Below are 22309 nucleotides of genomic sequence, written 5' to 3'. Positions count from 1 at the left end.
CTCCTCCTCCTCTCTCTCTCTCTCTCTCTCTCTCTCTCTCTCTCTCTCTCTCTCTCTCCAATTATCCGTATATAAATTGAGATAAATTTTTCTTAATTGAGGAATTAATTATCCTTTATATTTTGCGTCGAATAAGGCTCTGATTATCGGGGTGCAAATCTATGCTGGCGTAAATGGCAGACGCGCGTCATTCGCGCGAGTCGAGGTGCGCTGAAAAGAAAGGAAAAAAGAACTGGTTCGAGCTGAAATCGTCAAAGATAGGTTTGAATCGCGAATAGACGAGTGGCTACCCATATCCTTGGCACGATCCGTGCCGGCGGTGGCGATCTCGCTTGGTGCTAATTGCCGGTACTAATTGCTTGTCACCGCACTCGCGGTGCCGGGATACTCGCACGTATTCGCTTCTACGTACGACACCGAACACTCTTGGGGATACGAGGCACGTCGCATACGCGACACGATGACTGTCGATTCCGACAAAGGACCGACAAAGAACATTCCGCGAAAGTTTGCACAGACAGTGTCTCATGGGTCTTTACGCGCGCGATACGCGAAACGCTCGCGCGAGCGCGCGAGCGCGAAAGCGGAGGCCGTTGGCACTTTGTTGCTGCCGAGGTCCTCGGCGATTTATTTCTCTGGACATGAGACACTCGGATAATCACACGACTGAGATCCCACGGAGATCGCCTTCGTCTTCACGGAATCTCAATGTCGCGATATTGATTTAAGAGGAAATCGGCTTAAGTGGATCTGGGAATTTATTGCGAAATGATTCTTGCGCGAATTTAAGATTTTACCTATTTGCGTGCGCACACGAAAAAGGAATACTGTTAATTGATTGCGTTAAAACAGAATGTTTAGTTTACAAGTGTTGAAAGTTTTCTTCAAACACTGAAAAAAAGAGTGTAGGTGCATTATTGAAATTCTAATTAAAAATAGATAAATCAGAATTTTTTTGGTCCAATTTATTATAATTTCACTTAAGATAATCAGAATTCTGACTGATTAGAATTTTCTGGTCCATTCATTTTCAACCAGAATTTTTTCTCATTGCACTGATTGGATACTTTTAAATCTAGAGAAATAGTCATTTATTTATTTCAGCTAGGATTGTCATCCATTCTTTTTCCATATACATCATAGATACCATTCTCCTTTTTTAAGATGTTTAGAGATGTCTAGGGGAAATTTAGTTAATGAAAAATTAATTAATGAAAGCGTCCAAGTTCTTCTAAATGTTTTACTTTGACTCTTCCCACGCTACTCTATATTAATCCGATTTATAAGTGTAATAAACCTTAAATCATAAGAACTAATCAATCACATCTGAGAAGGATAATCGATTATGATTGATTAATTTTTTACGTTAAATTAGTACTATTAATGATCGATTAGGTGTGAAAAAGTTATTCAATTTTATTGACTTAAACGCATTTTTATTTGCGTCCAAGATTTTTGATCTGTAAGTTCTAATTTTGAAAATTTTGATTTGAGAACCTTAATCTCAAAAAGAAGAAAATTTCCAGTTGTAAAACAATCATTGCTGAGCTTAATCATTTTAACGGGAGAAACTTTAACGAAAAGCTTTCATGGACACATTTAAAATAGCCACGATCTATTTCATGTTGCTGAGACAAGTACTGTGGATAAATTACATTTTGCTTGTCTCACTGGAGAAATGGCTTCGCGAGAGTGGTCGAATCGGTCTTTAAAATCTAAATTCGCACTTTCCGATGTACATCAGAGAAGAGGCGAGAAGACCTACATCGATACGCACTGGTAATATTATTCATGAAGCTTTCACAGATGCCGGCAGGTATTAAAGCAAGGGAGATATTTTAGCCGACGCAGATTCTATTTCGCGATGTCGGACGTCAGCGCTTGTCACTGTCATCAAGAATACACTGGAAAGGAGAGGAGAGTGCGAATAACGCGGTTTCGCACTTGAAAGTTCAATCTAAAGGGAGTTTCATCTAATCCAGAGTTCTTCAACTGGTCACAAAGAATCTCAATATGTAAAAATGTTAAAGAAAAAAAAAGCGAAAAACTTTTAGAAATAGGTAAAAAGTAAGTGAGGTGCGAAGTAAAAAGTATTAAAAAAATTGTTTTTGAAAATTGTTTCTAAAAATTGTATTTCGGAAAATTAGATGAATTACATATATTGTGTTTAGTCTTATTTTAACTCGGGATATTTTTCACCCCAGAGGTTAAAAAATGTCAATTAGAACTGTTACTTTTGACACCTTCGAAAATTCTTTAGCTATAAAAGCTTTAAAAGAATGAATTTAAAAATTAATTCCAAATCCTCAAAGTTTGATATTTGACTTTGAAGCTTCGAGACATTTTAAAAATTCTTTCATCTTAAAAGATCGAAGTTAATTTCAAAAATCCGAATTCTTTTATTAAAGCTTCTAGTCTTCCAAATTGTCAAGAATAATAACCTTAATTTAATGTGCGACGAATTGAAAAAGAATTGCAAAACGCTGATCTAATCTAATCCATAGAAGCGTGAGTGTCTGAAGATTGGCTCAATCGTAATTTCGTTAATCAAATTCTCTTTTTCACATTAGTGGACTACATCGCGCGTTACACGGTTAATTCTGTACAAATCCCCCGCATTCGCGTGCGTATACACGTTCACCTCGCGGTGTCCGAAAGGTCAAATAGCCACTTTCCAACAGTCGATCGCGGCTGCCGCGATCGATCGGATAACTCGGAAAAGCCGTGCCACTTGCAGAGGGAAAGAGAGACAGAACGTGATTCTGCGAGGTCGGCTCTATCGTGCCGTTCGAAATCAATTATCCCGGGGATGGACGAGCCGTGTGTGTACCAAGCTCGCAAATCGGCGTGCTTAATGATTTCTGTTTATAGGCCTACCTTCATCGCGCGCGAACGGCAGATGCGATAAATTCGTGTCGCGCGTCATTGTTGACTTTGATGGCCCGTTATTTGCGACACTGTCCTCGGCACGATACGTTGACGTCTTCGCGCGCAATAAAATCGGTACGTCTCACTTTCGTATCGCCGCGCCGAGTTGCGTCGCGACGCGGTATGGGACGGGACGGAACGGGAACGAAAAGCGGGCGCCGACGACCTCAAGAAGTCTTCCGGCACGGCTGCCTCGGGGGAAAAATCTTATCGGCGATTTACGAGCTTGACGCGCGACCGGCTGGCCGACCGACAAGAAAAAGAGCTTCGGGCGCCTTCCATTTCAAGCGCGGAACACGTGGCTCCTTTTGAACATCCACATACTTTTATCGCACACGAGTAAAATTAGAATCTCAGAACGATATAATAAAGGCCTGGCGAAGTGCAAGCTTGTATCGAGTGATCAACAAGCGACAACTATAAATAATTTGAATCGTCCTCGTTGAAATGTTGGCACAAATTACAGTTTTGTCAGAAAAACTTTTATTTATATATATATATATAAGTATCGTGTTTTATCTTTGTTAAGACGATATATACCAAATTCGGCAAGAGCACGAGTATCGAATTTGCGAACCTCAAGGCCTGAACGTTATTTGCACAACGAAAGGAACAACGGTGATTGCGAGGAATGCAAATTATTGACTATTAAGGAAAAGCGGCATGGTGTGTTTGCACTAAGCGCGTAAATGCACTGCGTGCGTGCATTGCATGCACGTGCGGGTTCTCCATGATTTACGATCTTAGAATTAGACACAATAGAAACTCTCGCGTTTAATAATCGTGGCTTGTCGCCGTATACACGACGAGACTTGACGCTCGATATGCTTGTATCAATTGTCCAGAATTTGCAAATATGTACCATTTCTCAAGGAATACATAAAAATTAATTAAAAAATCGCTTTATTTTGGATTCTCAATGTCAGTCAATAAAGTCTCAATAAACAGTCAAATTTTGTCAAACAAAAAATCATCGTTTTAATTTTCTCTTGACTTGATATATTCCTTAGATTTTAATCCTTTACAGATAGGCAAGTTTCTCAAATTTAGAGATATCTAAACTCGGGAATTTAGGGAATTTTTAATTGCGAAGTAACATTAAGTTTCCAATTTTGCTTGAATCTCATCAGTACTACATAAATATTATAGTATATTGATTTTCAAACTGACTTGCAAACTCTGAATCCTTTGACACTAGATCTTCTTTCTTAAAGATTACTTTATTACCCTTTTAAAATTCGATATTTCATATATGAAAAGAACGGTTTTGCTAAAGTATCTACACTGAAAAAAAATATAGTCAATTTTAATATTTAGTTACTGCCAATTAAATATTTATTAAAATTAACTATATTTTTTTCTCACTGTAAGAATTAAGGTAGATACATATCTGAAAATAAATTCTACTATCAAAATAATTATGAAGGAGACGGTCAAAATGACTGCTAGAGTGTCAAAACTTTTTACAGCATTATTCATCATGTTTGATAGTTCTATGTAATTATTTTAATGAGCCAACATAATTATTTTCAGGCCTATCTAACTAAATTTTTAGATACTTCAACAAATTCGTTTTTTCCTTACAGGAAAGCTACAGCGATATATTTATAATAGAATTTCCTAAAATTGAATTTCAGATTATTTTAGTTGTCGAAATACGCGCGACGCATCAAGAGAAGTCAGCAACTTTCATCGTTGCATTAATAACGGCGTGCAATGAGAATCAGCTTTAAATTCATCAAGATGAAAATCGGTCTGCCTTGTAATTAGAGACTCTCATGCCGCCCGTTTCGAGAGTTCGAACGATTCCGCGTGCCCATTATATTTTCTTCTTTCTCCCTCTCTCTGTCTTTGTCTTTTTAAATTGCACATGGGGCAACTCGCACCCTGACCGCACGCTAATTAACGAATTATCATTCGACAGCGGCGACGGCAGCGACTTTATTTGGTCGCGCCAGGTGTTATGAACAGCACGCTGGCGTTGATTTAGCAATTTCTAGGCGCCACGAATCGCCAAGTAATCGCTCGTCGCCCCCGGCAATTTCCATTATCGGCGTACCGAGAGGCTGAAAGTTCGCGAAGGCCATCGTCACGGTGGATAAAGTGAAAAGAGACATGCAGCCTCCGTCACCACTACCGTCGTCGTCGTCGTCGTCGTCGTCGTCGTCATCGTTTCTCGTTTTCCTGCCAAATTCGATGCGGCGTGTATGAAAGCGTGAGAAATCTCAATTGTGTACTTTGCACCTCGTATTACTGAACCAACTCAGCGAACATTGTGAGAAAATTTCTTTAATGATAGTTAACGATAATTTTCTCCCAAACAATTCACAGATTATGTTAATATTTTTCATCACATGTAAAAATATTTTAAATTTGCAGTTTACGTTTATTATTCTATATATTGTTTATAAAGTTTTAATGAAATGCGAATAATCTAAGATTCACAATAATTTTGTTTCCATTCTGTGAAGATTGGAGTTTGCTACACGCGGTTAATTTCTGAATTTCTTGAATATGCAAACGCGTGGGCATCTCAAGGTGAAGCCGCGCGGTTTTGAGCGCGATTATATCACGTTTCATTCAATTGCAAAACGCGCGATTATAACGAGCGCACTGTGATTATCTATTAAAATGGCAGTATCTCGCTGTATCGACCGATTACGTAGTCTCTCGGTGACACAATCGCATTAATGTACAGCTTCTCCGTTCATCTCGTGATTATTGCCGATGTGATTTCGGCAAATTTACCGCGAAACAAAAGGAAGCGATTGTTGTGCAGCCTCGCAGTGAAAAGAAAGAGCTTCGTAGGGCATGAAAATTATATACAGTTGAAAAATTTATGTCAAATTTAACACACTTGTCTCAAATCCAAATTTTTGTATTATAATTTAACACAAAATAAATATGTTAAAAAATAATATAAATGTAAAAAAATTTACGCAAAAATGTAATACTGACATAATTTGTAAGCAAATTATGGAAGCATATTTCTTAAATTAACGTTTGTAATATAATTAAATTAACACAGTTTATTTATCTTAGAATTGAGGTAATATGATAAGGTTTATAAACCATCTTACGATCCTCCGAAAATCGAAACATTTTCCAGATCTTGTAGAAAACTCCTTAAAGATGAATCATCATGGCAGCTGTGCCGTTGCTAATGTACACCTATTTATAGGATAAACGACGACGTTCTCGGAAAGACTGTTCCATTCACCATATCGGTAGGCAAACACGAAACCAGGGCTCCCTCTTTCCATCGTGTCTCCGCCGTGAATCGTGATTTTAATCGGCTGACCAACAAACACGCGTGCAACGCATTTCCCGCAGACGGAGATTTTCCACGACGTCCCAACTTAAGATCGCATCGCTATTCCACCCTGCGATGTCGTCCCGCGTGGTCCGCGAGAGGAGGCGTTGAATTATTTATAATAACGCCGGTAGGAACAACCGACGGCATTAATGCGCGAAACGGATTCCCTGTTTCTTGTCCCGGGTGCGTTGACCACGCACGTAACGCTAGGACGTCCCTTGCTACGCGTGTTATTTACGGCAGAATGCAAATTCAGCGCGTAATTTATCCTTGTGAGAGAACGCTTTCCTTATCTTTAATCCGAGTAACTTTAAGTGGCGTAGCATACAATGGATGTTGCGCCTATAAATAAAAATGACATAATTGATGAAATAAAAATTGAAAATTAAACGAAATGCACAAGCGAATGCTTCTTGAGTGTAAGTTTTCTCTCATGTTACAACACGTGTAATTCTAAGGTAATGTGTGAGAGTAGCCTTTCACTAGGCAACCCGTTCGGCATCATTGCACGTCGAGAGATTGACGTTCAATACAAAGCGCGGATTATTGAAAAATTAGAGAGTTTGTTTTTTTATTGCTGTATTAAACTATACACTAGAACTTTCCTTCTTGCTTTTTAGTCAAATTTCAAACATGCTATTTCATTTAAATATGTATAAAGAGTGTACACTATTTCAGCTATAAAAAACGGATCTCAGCATTGCCGAAAAGACAGCCGAGAGAAAGAAACTTATACGTAATTGATTTGAACATATTTGCATTTATTTCGTACTGTATTATTAAAATTAATACAATGACAGAAGTATTTACAGGAGGTTTTTAGCAGCTACATACGCGATCGCAATCTTCGCAATTAATTATAGTGTAATAATATATAATAGCATAATATATCATAATTCTATAGAATATAATATAATATAATAATAATAATAATAATAATAATAATAATAATAATAATAATAATAATAATAATAATAATAGAGAATATATCGGGCAGCGCAGCGCGTCCGAGTCGCACGGAAGGCAAGAGCCGACGCTTTCTTCCGCGGATTTTAATTAACGCGAAGAAATGAAGCGAAAACTGATTAATTCTGACTAATGACATATCACAAAGAAGAAAATAAATAACCGCGAATTCATCGCGACAGAAGCTAAGTCGACCCTTCCCGGGGTCGCACCGCCCTCGCCCGTAGTAGCAAAATTATATTTTACACATTTTATTCCGCTCTTTGATTCTCGGAGACGCATTCTGAACCACATTCCCCGACACACATACGCGCGCATATATGCGTCTCGAGAGGAAATGCACGCGTTAAAATTGTGCGTGTACGCGGCCTGTTCGCCTGCGCGTTCAATGCATTATATTTTATGTGTCCGATGTTCGCCGTTAACGAACATTCAATGGTTTTCGCACCGATAGCCAGATCACCATAGTCGGAGAGGCTGAAAACCAGTCGCCTAGGTCCACGAGATCAAAAGTGTTCCCCTCAATTCCATGATTTCGCCTCGATTCAATTCCACGCGCGATGATTGAAGCAGCCGTCGAGGAGAAGACATCACGAGTTATACTCCAAGGGTGTTACTTTCACATCTCTCCGGTGAATTAAGATTCGGCGAAAATTTTACATTTTCATAGTCTAAACGGTACAAGTTCTCGAAATAGTCAACGTATCAAAAGTGTATTCTTTAATTTCGAAGAAAACCACCAAAAACCGTATCACATCGATTCTATTTGCAATACGGAAAGAAATTCGGGAGTATTGCTAAAAATTTCGTTGCATTAAAAAACATATCAGTTATATATTTATTGGCAAATACCAGGACCTCGAATATCCCGTGGATTTGTGTACAAAGAGATGATACAAATTCACGGTTGAACGAGCCTCTCATGCTGCTCGAAGCCAAGGCTCGCCAACCAAGTCCGTCATTTTTGCAGCGCTCTCTCGTCCGCTCTTCTTTCTCGTCTCGCTCAACGAAGACACAGGTCGCTCGTTAGCGTCTCGCCAACGATTCGCCTGTGTCTGCGGCGAAATGAACGAAAATTAGAGGCGCGAAAAAAGGGGAAGCGAGCGTGAGAAAGAGGACGGAACGTGTTTATGACTAGCATTCGTTGCGCTACGCGAGCGAGCGAGCGAGCATGCGTTTCAATTTATGCGCGATGATATATCTGTGGATAAATATGTTTGTATGTACAATTATGATTTACGCGTCCACGAGAATTCGGAGAGTAGAGGTTGATCGTCTTGATTCTCTCTTTCTTTATCCTTCCGCGCGTGACGAACAATTAACAATTTTTAAGTAACAAAAAAGAAAAGGATGCAGATTCATAAAGTATATTTAATAACACGATTGAGAAAATATTTAACAATAGGGAAAACGTATATATACGTGATATATACCACCCATAGAAAAATGGTCCCATCTTTGTAATGTGTTATGAGAATTGAGAGTTTTCGGTGGTTCGAGAGTTTTCGAATTTACTGATGTCTGAAGGACTCGACTCCGTATTGTTAATTTCCTCCATCAAGGCCGTATTATTCTCGAGCTAACCAGAATTAGAGACGCCTAGAAAGCTCGTCTAGGCTTTCAATTTTGATTTCTCGGCGCAATTAAGGCACTCTTCACACTTCAGACATACATTCTCTGCTGTGCATCATTGTCTCGTGACTCGAAAAGTCTTGTCGCTCGTATCAGACAAGTAAACGTAGGCACTGGCGACGTGCGTCATATTAACGAACACGCATCGTAATTTTCTTTAAGGAAGGCACCGAAATGTATTTATCTGGATTGTCGTTGGTGATTGTTATATTCAACAACCGATTGATATGGCGATTTATTCCGTCGCAATCGCGTGCGATGCACCGAGTATTGCTGGCGATTACAGGATTTTTCCCGTGATTAATTTACACGACTGCTACCGGCATTTTCGAAACAAACGCAACTTTTATCAATCTATTATTGTGTGCCTTCCAACAAGTAACACATATGACACGGTGTGACACAATGAATCATCATATCCTTGTTGTTTGCCAATGTTAAACAAAGATGAGATGATCACTATATCGCTTGTTGAAAGGCATACATTAATACACGAAAGTGCCTGCTTTTAAAAATCATACTTTAAAAGTAGACCTCTCGGAATTACAATGACATTTCGGATAAATATGTAACACGCCGCGTCTCAGTGCACGCGCACGCAATGCAATTCGAGTTTTCTTAAGCTCAAAAAGCCGGTTGATCAGTCTATCGATAACGGCAGTCTAGGAAGAGCCATCTTCGCTCTAATATTCTTGATTTCAAACGCTTCGTCGGGCAGTGACGGCGATATCCGTCTGGATTGATGAAAAATCATCGAGTCTCGATGAATCGACTATCCTTCATATGGCGGAATGCGTTCCACTCATAGCTGAAATCTAACATTGGATGTCGCGATGACTTTGTACGACTTTTCCTTCGGATCTCTGCCGTCGCTATCTCGGTGTGAGACTATCTTATGTGATCAGCATCGCAACCGCAAGCATCTTTTTGCAAGCTACGAATACTCGCGATTTGTTTTATCGCTCATACATTCTCTGATTACTCGAATATGTACATCAAGACCACCCTCTTCGAAGCCGATCGCTTCCACGAAGAGTCAATGCATACATGCACGCACGCACGCATACATTCGTATACGCATTCACATGCTCTCTTACAGTATTTACAACAGCCATTTATTCGCTTTGATATGATACAAGCTACGATCTCTCGTCGGTACCTTAGCAAAGGCACGCGTATGTAGGAAGGCATTGTACACGTAGGATTCCACGTGCGACACGTTTCGTATGTGGCTACGTTGTACGACTCGCGTAGCCGTACGCACACTCTTTACAATCGGTCTCGGCTTCCCGAGAAGTCCAGCGAAAGTCGGGACAGGAGCTATTCGAGAGGCTGTTCAAGGATTCTGGAGATCAGGCTTGGTGTGGTACACGTAACTTTTTGTTCTCACTACGAAATACTGCTTAATAATATTACATACATCGCGAATTACAGGATGCTGCATCGCAAAATCTTCCGATCGTGTTAACGGCACGTCGCCTTTACCGAATTTCGGCGAAAGTAATGTACTGCATTTTTCATTTTGCTATCATTTCACGTTCCCCTAACGCTATCACAGCATTATGTGCTTCATGAAAAATAAATTCAGAAATAATCCCTTTCTTTTATATACTTTTAATTATCGCATAACGTCGATGCTGTTCTTTATCGTTTTAGAATCAAAGGATCCGTGAATTCGAATATATTTTTCACAAAGCTCATAGTCCTTATAGAAAGATGCGCAATCCTGAACCTTTCTAAGAACCTTCTCTGACGTCACAGCCTTCGCAAATCTCAAGGAACTTCGCCCGTCTCGGTCCCACCTTATCCTTCGTTCGCACATCCCTCGGGTACGCCTCGTTGCTCAAAACCTCCCTTTTACTCTTCGCGTCACTATACACGCGTCACTAATATATTACGCGATATATACAATCGCCTCAAACTCTCGAACTTCCGATCCCTCGGCAACTCCTCGAAAAGGCTGCCAGAGATGTCCGTCCACCTGCGCATGAATATAATTCAACACCGACACACAGCTGTCGACGCACAGCTGGACGGCACAGTCTTACGAGGCCTCGTGCACCTGGAACCGCCGAATCCGCGCCTGCACTGACTCGCATTGTACTTCGCTGTACCTGGTGTACCTGCCAGCACGTACGGGTTCCCTAATAACTACCAAGTTGCCGCCCCGTTCGCGGAGCGCCTCCAGACCGGCCTTGTTGCCACTGCTGCCACGCAACGCCGTCACCGTCGGCGGCGTTGTCATTGGGATTTTCGCTATTTTCACACCAGACGAGGTCGTCTCCGACGTGAAGCGGCTGAGCGCCTTACTGACGACGCCACTGCATTCGCGTGGCCAAACTCTGGTGGCACGATGATGATGATGATGATGCCTCTGTTCCCACCTATCGGCGGTCGCGTCAGCGGCGGTGAACGGGAAACTCGCTCTACCTTGACTCTTACCGTATAGAATAAAATCGAGAGAGTCGTCCGAATAGATGCTACTGCGATCGCTCGAGCTGTCGGTTGAGATCTCAGATACGGTATCGCTGCCGCTATCACTGCACTGTTGCTCGGTCTCGCCGAGGATGAACACGGGTGTGCACTTGAACACCTCGCCACCACCAGCTGGCATCGTATGGGTGGCAGTAGCGCGACGTTGCTGAATACTACCATTGGTATTTGACGATGATGACTCGATAATAACGATTTCCGGTAGGACATTGCCGGAGAACTTTCGCGCCAGCGAGTCCATGTTCCTCTTGAAAGTATCCCTACGGTCTGGGCTCAGCCCGAATCTGATGGGTTTGGGCAACGATCTCGAAGCCGAGTAGAGGTTCTCCGTGTGCGAGGAGACAGCGCGAGTGCCCGCCGCTGACTTGGAAATTTCCGCACTGTGACACAAACCGGTCGTGGATGATCGTTGCTGCTTCTCGCCGTCGTTTTTCGGCGTAGACGAGACCTGACCTTGATTAGCGATCGGCAGCTCTGACGAGGGGCTGTCCTCTTGCGGGGGCGTCGACGAGGAGTCGAGAACAGCAGCGGGACTGTCATCCGACGAGGGGCACGTCATCAAGGATGCCAACGGCTGCTCGAACATGCTGAACCAGGGATGCTGGAGACACTCAGTCACCGTCAAACGTTCACTGTGAACAAGACAAGAATCGCTTGCTTGAAGAGAACCGTTTCCAATATTTCCGCGAATTTTTCAAGTATTTTTTTTTTTAGAATTAACCTTACAGTACTACTTTCATTATGACATACACTAATTTTCTTTCACTTTGTATATTATCACTTTGGTAAAATGTACGAGATGTACATGAATATTATCCAAATGTGTTGTCATATTGAATGCTGATTCAGTCAACATTTTATATCATCAAGAAAAGATAGAATATTTTAAGAAAAAGACAGAATTAAATATAAAAATAAAATTTCAAAAATTTCTCTGAGTACCGATAAAATTTCAGAAGTTCCTGATAAAATGCCTGATAAAAAACTCTTGAAAATGCTAGATTTATCCAAGAATTAAACACTTTGTTATACTTATTTTTATACAATATTTTTTGCGAAAAGACAGAGTGTCTCAGAAACATTAAAGGGCTAAGCTTTCAATTCGATGTCGTATTTCTAATGATTTTCCGTTAGAATGCTGAAGATAAGAGACGTGACGCGATTATGTTGGTTACTTTAGTACACGCGGTGCTTTTAAACAAATATATCCGAACAACAGGCTCATTCCGCGAACCTATGTTCTCGTCGTCCTCGTTAACTCGAGGAGCGACAGAGTCAAAGGGTTAAGAGACCCGTCGCATAAACGACCTCCACTAGGCGGACCGGAGCATTTATCGACGGTGGCCATCATCGTGGCGGTCCCGCCGGGACGTTTTCACGTGGCTGTTTCATGCTGCTATGCCATCCGCGTATCGCGTGGTCTGCGCAAAAACCATTATGTTAGCTAACGTATCGGTCAACTTCCGGCATACAGAACGGCGCAGGATATCTTCAATAACGGAGCAAAGAATTGTGTAACACGTAAACGCCGTGGAATGCCGGTCCATGGAGGAGATACTGAAGTGCTTTAGGAGACAATTCCCCTCTTAATTCTGGGACCATCAAAAAGGTCCGAATAAAAAGTATTCATATAAGAGCGTTATAACTTCTCCACGTTATTCGCGCATTTATATTATGACATTCAAATCGAGTGTAAAAACGAACGGTGAAATATAATATTAGACGAATTTTTTTACCGAATGGATTAGTTAATTTTATAAAATAGCAAACAAAATTGATTAGTTAACTTATAAAATTTATGTAACGATTATATCGTGATCACAGCGAGTAGATTTACACAACTGGAAAATTTGAATTAAATTTAACATATCTCAAACAGTTCACTTGAATTTTTGTATTAATTTAATACGAGATGAATATATTAGAATGTGACAAAACATTACGTAAAAATTAATACAAAAAAATTTAATGCTTTGACATATTTTGGAAAAATTGTAGAAGCTTATTTCTTCAAAAATTGATATTTATATGTTAAATTAACACATAGCTTAATTTTTATTTGTTTATCTTAGAATTCCTGTTATAAAATTACATTTTTATAATGTCTATTATTCATAAGTTGTGTGTTATTTTCACATTACGAAATGTTAAACGTCAATTTAACACAAAATATTCAAATAACAGTCACATTATGTTAAATTAACACTCAGATATGTTAAAAATTCAACACAAAAATTTTAACAAGAACCGGTTTCGACACAAGTACAAAATGTTTTTATTGTGCAGATCACGCTTATTAATCATTAACGTAACGAATTAATTTTGCAATCATTTGCATAATTTAAATGCATAAAATGCAAGAGATTAAGATATATTAATTTTAACGCATTGCAAATGACTTGACGCATAAACAAACATAAAATCAACTACGAAGTTTTCTTTCAGCGACGTGTATTCGAAGCCTCTTCAAGACGAAATATGGTAATTTGCAGATCAGCGATGAAGACTGCTATTCAACTTCGTAGGACATGACGATCAGTCATGCGGGTTCCGCGCGATAAGACCCCCTATGTTTGCTCGAGAGGAAGGACGCGAATAATTCCGGATAGCAACTTCCTCTCAGCTGTCCACGCGATAAGGAAACCTACGAGGTCTCTCAGTCTTTCTTTTTTACAGCGGAACTCGCCTTCCTCGACATCGGTCTTCCCGCTTCGAAGAAAGTCACCTCGCGAAGCGACGTGGCGCCGACCGTTTTTCTCTCGCTCGTGTATTCGCGATTGACGATGAGTTCAATGATTGACTGATGATAGTTCTTATCCTTTGGATGAACGAATTAATAAATACATCTCAATGGAATCACAATGTCGCCATTGTGCACGACTAATCCATAAATTATTAAAAGAAAACAGTGAGATGGACCTTCATGATTCGAAGAAGACATCGCGCGATTAAAACCGAGAATTGATGTACATAATTTAATTCGAAACGCATTAATCGTTTGATTTAAATATACGCTTGCGATTTTTATTCTTTCGTGTTACGTTTCGTATAATTGAATGAAAGGCAAAGCCATTGCAATAACATGATGAAAGTTAAACCCGAGGCTACAGGATATGTCTCGCTCCTAGAAATCCATACAATAAAAGACATCGACGGAGCTAAGAATCTGACGTTCATTTCTACAAATGTAAATTAACTTTAATTTCAATTTAATTTTACTCCTTATTTTTTTTTTCTAAGAAGAGAAAGATGAAAAAGAGTCAGTTAAATCGAGATTAAAATTAATCTACAATACATTGATACGCTTTCAGAAAAAATTTCTAATATCGAGACAAAAAGTATTCTTTTGAAGTACTTAATCTCATGCAATATAAAAATAAAAGTTAACATTAAAATATAAAAAATAACAGTTAACATTAAAATATAAAAATAATATAAAAATAAAATAGTTAACATTAAAATAAAATGAATAATTTCTTCTCCCTCGAATTAACAAACAAGATCGATATATTGTCTTGAAGACAAGAGTGATATTAAGTTTATATATTCTTACGCGTTTATAGAATAAATTTTTAAGTCTTTAACCCAGATATTGTAACATATAAAATGTTGGCGCCATAATGTAAAATATTGGATCATTTATTCTAAATTAGAATTTTTCATTTAAAAATTATTTCTCTTATATATAATATATAATATATAAATTATTTTTATATAAATTATTTCTCTTTCAACAATAAATATATTTTATAATGATTGTCCCTATATATTGATCCTATTTTTATTTAGAATCGATATTATTTGATAAATTCTAAAGTAATGGCTGCAGCACAGATTTTTGTATAATGCATAGTGCATAAATCAACCAATCAGAATATTTCTTTCCTTTCTTCTCATGAAAAAGATCAAGTTTGATTGGTTGATTTTCTTATGTAGTATACGTTATGCAAAAATTTATGCGACCGTTAATAGTATTGGATTCAGAAATCTTTTCTATGGACACAGCAATCCACAAGGCGATAAACAGGAAACGTTTCTCATGAAGAGAACACAACCGTTGCAAATTTCTTGCAAGTAAATGATTTTCCTCCGAATGCAACTATCAATGGACGGCGTTGACCCACTGATACCAAATCGCTCTTAGTGGCGCGGTGGCGGTAACGATCCCTGATGAATCGTTATCGTCATGCGATGTCATCATCTCGATTACAGCACGGAATGTCGCGCAACGATATGTCTACGTGACGTGATTGTTTTCGTTCTAGGAAATCGGTTGACATACCGACATAACTAACAATGTAATCGACGCGCCTTGAGCGAGTGTTTCACGTGCTATCTTCTTTCGCTTCGAAATAAGCGCCGGGCATTCTCGGTAAATCGCCGCAGCCTTCCGCGAAAGAATTGTTTTCACCGGTCCAGGAATGCTCGCGCCGATTCTTCGGTAACGCGCCTCGACGAACCGGATAGGCGACTAACGTCGACCGACAGAGCGATATAGTGCGGGAATTACGATGTGGGTGCGTAACATACAATATATAATTTGCGGCGACGACGTCTCGATCACAGCGGGACAACGAATGGAAATCTTTCCGTCGAATCAAGTGGAGTATATGAAGATAAATGACGAGTAGCTTGCCATGATGATCAATGAATCTCGCTGTGAATTTGCGTCGCCACGCGAACGTTACGCGCATATTTCACAGCTTGTTCTAATCGAATCCGAGAATTAAATTCTTCTATCTTTTCTTGTTTACTTCGACTTCCGCGTTGATAGATGGAAAGAACGGTTTTATTAAAATATTTAAAAATTTAACTAGATATATTAACTAGATATAAATTTCGTTGAATCATCAAAATAATTGCGTAGAACAGTTAAACATTAATGATAATGCAAAATTTTTAACTTAACATTCCAGCAACTAGTTTAATCGTGCACATAATTATTCTGATAATTCAACAAAATTATTTTCAGGTATCTAGCTAAATTTTTAGACACTTCAGCAAAACCGTTCTTTCTGTATATTAATACGGTAATCGAAGTAAACGAGAAAAGACAGATTCGAGGAATTTAATTTCTATTTTTAGATCTGTATCTAACTAAAGTTTTATATACTTCAGCAAATCCGTTCTTTTCGTATATCAATGCAGAAATCGCAGTAAACGAAAAAAGGGATATTCAAAGAATTTAATTTTTAATTTTCTTTTCTCTAACTAAACTTTTTAATACTTCAACAATCATTCTTTACACGAAAATTACATGTTCTAATTTCATTAATCTAATATAATTACGTTATTATTTCTCAATTGCGATACTCTATTGAGAAGCAGACTTTCAAATGCGTTTCGTCGTCAAAATTCGTACTGTTCAGAAAACAAGAAAGAAAAAACTACGTACACAAGAAAATTACGCACTTTACAGAAAATAACAATAATATAAACGAAACTGCTAAACAATGTTCAACAAATGCATTTTGTTTGTTTCCAGTTAAAAAAACATAATACACTTCGAAATATCTATGTTTTATTATTTATTATAAATTAAAGATGAAAAAATGCTTTCTGAACAGAGTAGCTTATTATATATAGCCTATATAATAAGCTACTCTGAAATGTTCAGAAAGCATTTTTCAACATACTCTTTCAACACTGAACACTACGCCACTCTAATTAAAACAATGAAATTTTGGACAAAACGCATTTTGAAAATCTGCTCCTCAATTATGATTAGAGCTAAGAAATTCTTACTACGTTTAAAACTTACTTCGGATCTTTAACCATAAGTTTGCGCATAAGATCACGAGCTTCTTCGGAGACGTCCTCGAAGAGATCGTCTGGGAAGTCCAGGCGACATCGGCTGATGTTACAGAACGTCTCCTGCTTGGTGTCTCCTCCGAACGGCGAGCATCCCGTTAGCAGCACGTAGAGCAGCACGCCAACGGACCACATGTCGGTCGCCAGGCTGATCGGCTCGTAATTCAGAACCTCCGGGGCTGAGACACACACGGCAAATAAGCCGTTATTATAAAGTGATGAGATCGTGGTACATCGAACCCTAATGCTCATCGAGATGTGTGTGTGTGTGTGTGTGTGTGTGTGTGTGTGTGTGTGTACGCGCGCGCGCATGTAAGTCCCGATAATTAAATTCGAAAAAAGGAGATAACGCCTCTTCTTTCCCCCAGCCTTTCTGCCATTACGTTGTCGCGACCGCTATTACGACGCGCTGATGCTTAATGGAGCCACGCGTGTTCCTCAACGGGATAATAATAATTGTAACTACCGACGTATTAGGCCCCGAGCGCGAACTAGGTAATCACTACGATACGGAAACGCGGTTGGCTCGTTCATCGCGTAATAGTCGCGCGCTCGAATCGGCCACTTTGTATCGACTCGTTTCCGACCGAATCACGCTACAGTTTTTCCACGCCCTCGACATTATCCGTCCAACTTAATCGCTACAAAGATCCATGAGTTGTTTTTTATTGCGTGAATCGGTTTCGCTAATTTCTGCGAATGATCTCAGAGTTGATGCTAATTAACCGGTTAAATCTCACCGGCGAGGAAATAACGATCGGTTCAATTTAAAAACTGATGTTTTCTCTTGTTTTTTTTTTATTCGGTATGTACTGGAAAAAGAGTTTTTGGTATTTGTGACTATAATTGCATGGTAACATAATTATGGTTGAGACCTCCAGTTTTACAGTTATCATTACTATAATGTTAGTACAGGAAGGATGGGGATTATAGAACATTTTGTTTTGTTTTATTGATGCAATTATAGTCATAGTTGTCAGAAACTTTTCTCTCAGTGCATAATTTTGAAGTTACTCTTTAAATCTTCGTGAAGCTACAATTTCTTTTTTTCAACATTTAAATCTCATTCGACCGTACAGAACACAATTAATAAAGATAAATACCTTTAACGAATTAAGCTGAATCTTAAGTACTTGCATAATTCATAATAAATTTTTATATACTACGTATACAGTCCTGCGCGCCGAAATGATTTTTCGATCTTGAAACGCAATCTCTATTAAACTGTACCGCAATAAGATTACGAATTAAATTGACTAGTAATTTAACAATTTGATACTTTTTCGCATTTTAAACGATCTTACAATAATAGCACTGAGTGACATATTAAAATCGATAAATGATTAATCCTTTTTTTTTTTTCAGGACAATTTCATTTTGTAAATGTCAAGAATGTAACTGGGACAGTTGGAGACGTTTTGATCTTCTTCGTGGAAGATTATCTTGTCTCGAGCTATTGCTCGACACTTTCGTCCACTTAGAGCATGACTGTTAGATGCTGCGATGTAATCGATTACGAGGATCGTAAAAGAATCCTCCTGACCGATCAGGCGTGCAGAGTAGGAATACATGCGGTTCACTAGTTTACAATTAAGCGCGAAGTAGCTTGTTTCGTTCAATTATGCAACATGCCTGTTTTCCTAATGGAACACGACGATTTCTTAACATCAAACAGATCGCAAACATGGAGCGCACGAAGATGCGACCCCAACGTCGCACTCCGATCGACTTTCGAGACCGGAAACCACCGGCATGCACACGTTCATTCTTCTGTATAAGGCGTCACGTTAAAACGGGCTCGCTTTATCAGGGTTGTGGTCTGTTATCCACAGTGACACGCACAAGTCCAAAACGCTAAGGAAACACGCAGGTGTCAAATACGATTGCGATTCTCGTGCGAACTCTTGGATATTTATTACTGGTACGAAAGAGTTCCATCGTGGTCGCGTTTTGCGATGACAAGCGACATATTCGGAGTCCATTACTCGAGTAGAACGAAATGAAATTGCGTTTGTGGAAAATGTATAGAATAAAAAAAGTAGAGTTATTCAAGTAAAAGATTGGCCATCATTTAGACAACTTTTGATTTATCCGTCATATTCAGGATGGTTTAAGATAGAATGAAATAGAATATGTATAAAATAGAATGAGCTGCATGGATATTTCGTATTTTATTTTTTATAACTCTGACCAATTTTTTACATGAAGATTTCTTAAATACTCACCAACATAATCGGGCGTGCCCAAAATTTCTCGTATATCTGCTCCGTGACTGATGTACCGTGATATGCCAAAGTCGCATAGCTTTACGTCGCAATCTGGAAATTCTCCAGTAAGTACCAAATTCTGTGGCTGAAACATTAAAAAAAAGGCGAGAGATAAAAAGTGATTTTTATAAGACATTTCGATGTCATTGACGAAAGAAAGGCTGTTACGTTAAAAATAAGATTGCTACAAAGTAGATCGTGACTGTTTTAACTGTACGTTTATATATCACGTGCGCTTATAATTTCTCGAAATTTCCTTAAAGACGTACAGCCTTGTGAAAGGCGCGAGCGAGAAGAAAAAGAATTGAGCAGGTTTTATCTCGTGTAATCTCCGCGCGACAATGCCAATTTCCTGCCGCGAGATAATATGGAGAAAGTAAAGCTTCCTTTCAGGACGGTCGCATGACGATTGCTCTCCGGCATATTCTCTCTCCCTTGGCCGTTAACATGGACAAAGCAGCCCCAGGTGTTTTCGTGGTCTCGGTCAATTATCAGAAGCACGCAAGCGGGCCGAGACACTTTTTCTACATCATACAACATCTCAGGAATTTCGGCGCCACCATATAAATATAGTAGTAAATTACACGGCTTATAATTATACCCATAATTATAAGCCGTGTAACCATCTTTAAAGTAGAGACATACATACGCTCATGCGATATCGTTAGTTCACTTGCGGTTTAATTGTAGCCGGCGCGCGGCGGCCTCAAACCGATCTCACATCTCAGCAGAATTTTAATTCAAGTCCTAATTACTAAAAGACCGCCCGTTACACCGCTACTTCAAACAGAGTTCTGAAAAATAATAACTTCCGCGTCGACTGTTCGCGATAGAGATTTTTGCCGGGGCGCCGGGTGGATGATTAATCATCAGAAGGGACGAGGCGGAGAAAGGCAAAGACGGGACATACGTAACGAACAAGACATTCTTTTTTTTTTTTCGATGATCAGGTGGAAGAGGCAACGAACGTCCACATTACAATAACATGAGTCCGCGTAGGCGTCTCGCGCGAGGCATAATACCTGGAAATGTAAACGATTCCGCGATAAGAAAGGTCGTCGCGTGGCCTAGGTGCAACTCTCATTGCCCACATAACATCGTTTCTTCCTCTTGCATTTCGCGCCGACTCTTTCCTCGAAAAACAATCGAACAATGCTGAAGCTGCTACGGGTAGAGGCTACGGACGAGGCTCGAGTCCTCCGAGAAGAACAAGAGACGAGAGGAAGCTCATTGCCGATCCATTGTCAACGCTTCGTGGCTGGTTTACGACCACCTAGGTTGCTCGAGAATTATACCTTCAGTACCGGGTCGCGATTTTTAAAGAATGCCATTATTGATATGCTTTATTAAGGAAAACATGTGCGGTGATAAATCACTGAATCACTTACACTGAAAAAAATGTATGGCATTATTTTAATTGGCATTATTTAATTATTTAAATATTTAAATAATTTTGTTGATTTATAACAATTTATACAGTACTAATGAAACAAACTTTTATTAAAACAAGAGCATGAGTATTTGTTTCTTAAATAGAGTTACTTTAACAAAATTATTTTCAATTAAAATAATGCTATTGATATAACATCTTTTTTTCCAGTGTAATCACGATGTTTTGCCCGGTTACTTGCTCTTTTCGATACGCGCGAAAGAAAGGAAGCCGTTGGGGAATAACCTGATAACTCTGTTTCAGTCGAATATTTATACGCAGATGTTTGTTACCAGCTTGCGAAGGGCCTAATGAAAGAGTGCGAGTCACAATTACGCTCATGGGAGTGACAACAGTTGTCGGCCGTACTAGCCATAAAAAAAGAGAAGTTAAAAATTGGATTAGGGTGAGACTGAGACGGTCGCGAGGGTAAATGTCCTATTCAGACCTTTCGTTTATTGTCGTATTGTTAATACTGTGCAATTTATATTAATAGCACGCAGCTTGAAGAACTGGAAATATCGAAACACGGTAGCTCTATAAGTGTGTAATAAATATAATAAATATTATTCTAAGCCGACTTACTTAACCATCGATCCGTGAATAACTGACTTTAAGTAAAAGATCATTTTTGTTTTTATGTTCTTATATGTTCTTATATATCTCGCGAATCGACAAACAGAGTGATGATTATAATAAGTATAATAAGTATTATTACGATTTACAGCGTAGATGAGCGAATAGCTTATTTTAAGGAAAATGCCACTTTTATGTTATTATGTATCTCGTGACTCGACAAGCAAGATAATAATTATCGAAAGTTTAGATATAACTGATAGTGATAGTGAATGATCGAAAGTTCATGTATAACTGATATTAATATAATTTTTTATAATGAATCGCTATATTACAAGAGAGCGACGTTGCGTTAAATGATACGGATTATAATAAATATTATAAAAATTCTAAAAAAAAACTCGCCTCGGATAGTCGTGAGATTTAAACTGGTTGGAGTATATATTTTTCGCAATAAGTTCTATTCAGTGTTTTAAGATGCTTATTAATATCATTAAATCGACGATCATTTATGATATTATTATTTCAACTTCAGTTTATGTTGATTGTATTTCAAGTCCAACAGTAAGCGGCACATAGTTAATCTAACTAAAAAATGTATTTAAAATTTATAAATCAATAATTACATATACAATTTAAAATTTACATATAAATAACATATATTAAACACTAAAATCTAATCTCGACTATTGTTCCTTCAGTTACTTGATTTATAAACGTCTGTTGAGAATCGCGGTTAATAAAGATTGAAAATTTAACGATAAATTCAAGTAACGTGTCATTATCCTTATCGCAGGTGATGCAGAATTTGATCGATGATACTATTTTTTGTTGAAACGAGCGCAAGAAATTGCAATTCATGCCCAGCCTCATAACTTAGTCCTTCTCCCC

At 38.8% G+C, this 22309-nt stretch overlaps 1 protein-coding gene across 1 annotated transcript in view; it reads right to left on the bottom strand.

The window, feature by feature from the left end:
• Positions 1 to 10886: 10886 nt before the first annotated feature.
• The window catches only part of LOC105627919 (serine/threonine-protein kinase 17B-like), a 122636-nt gene continuing 111213 nt past the window's right edge, over positions 10887 to 22309 (bottom strand). Inside the window, exons 4-6 of the mRNA XM_012209191.1 lie at positions 19372 to 19498; positions 17097 to 17325; positions 10887 to 11967 (exon numbers count right to left, since the gene is read on the bottom strand). Coding sequence (XP_012064581.1) covers positions 10887 to 11967; positions 17097 to 17325; positions 19372 to 19498 — 1437 coding nt within the window. The remainder of the gene's footprint in view (positions 11968 to 17096; positions 17326 to 19371; positions 19499 to 22309) is intronic.

Source organism: Atta cephalotes, assembly GCF_000143395.1.
Source record: "Atta cephalotes unplaced genomic scaffold scaffold00011, whole genome shotgun sequence".
NCBI lineage: Eukaryota > Metazoa > Arthropoda > Insecta > Hymenoptera > Formicidae > Atta > Atta cephalotes.
Note: the sequence above shows the minus strand (reverse complement) of the source record. Positions and strands in the feature narration are given on the sequence as shown.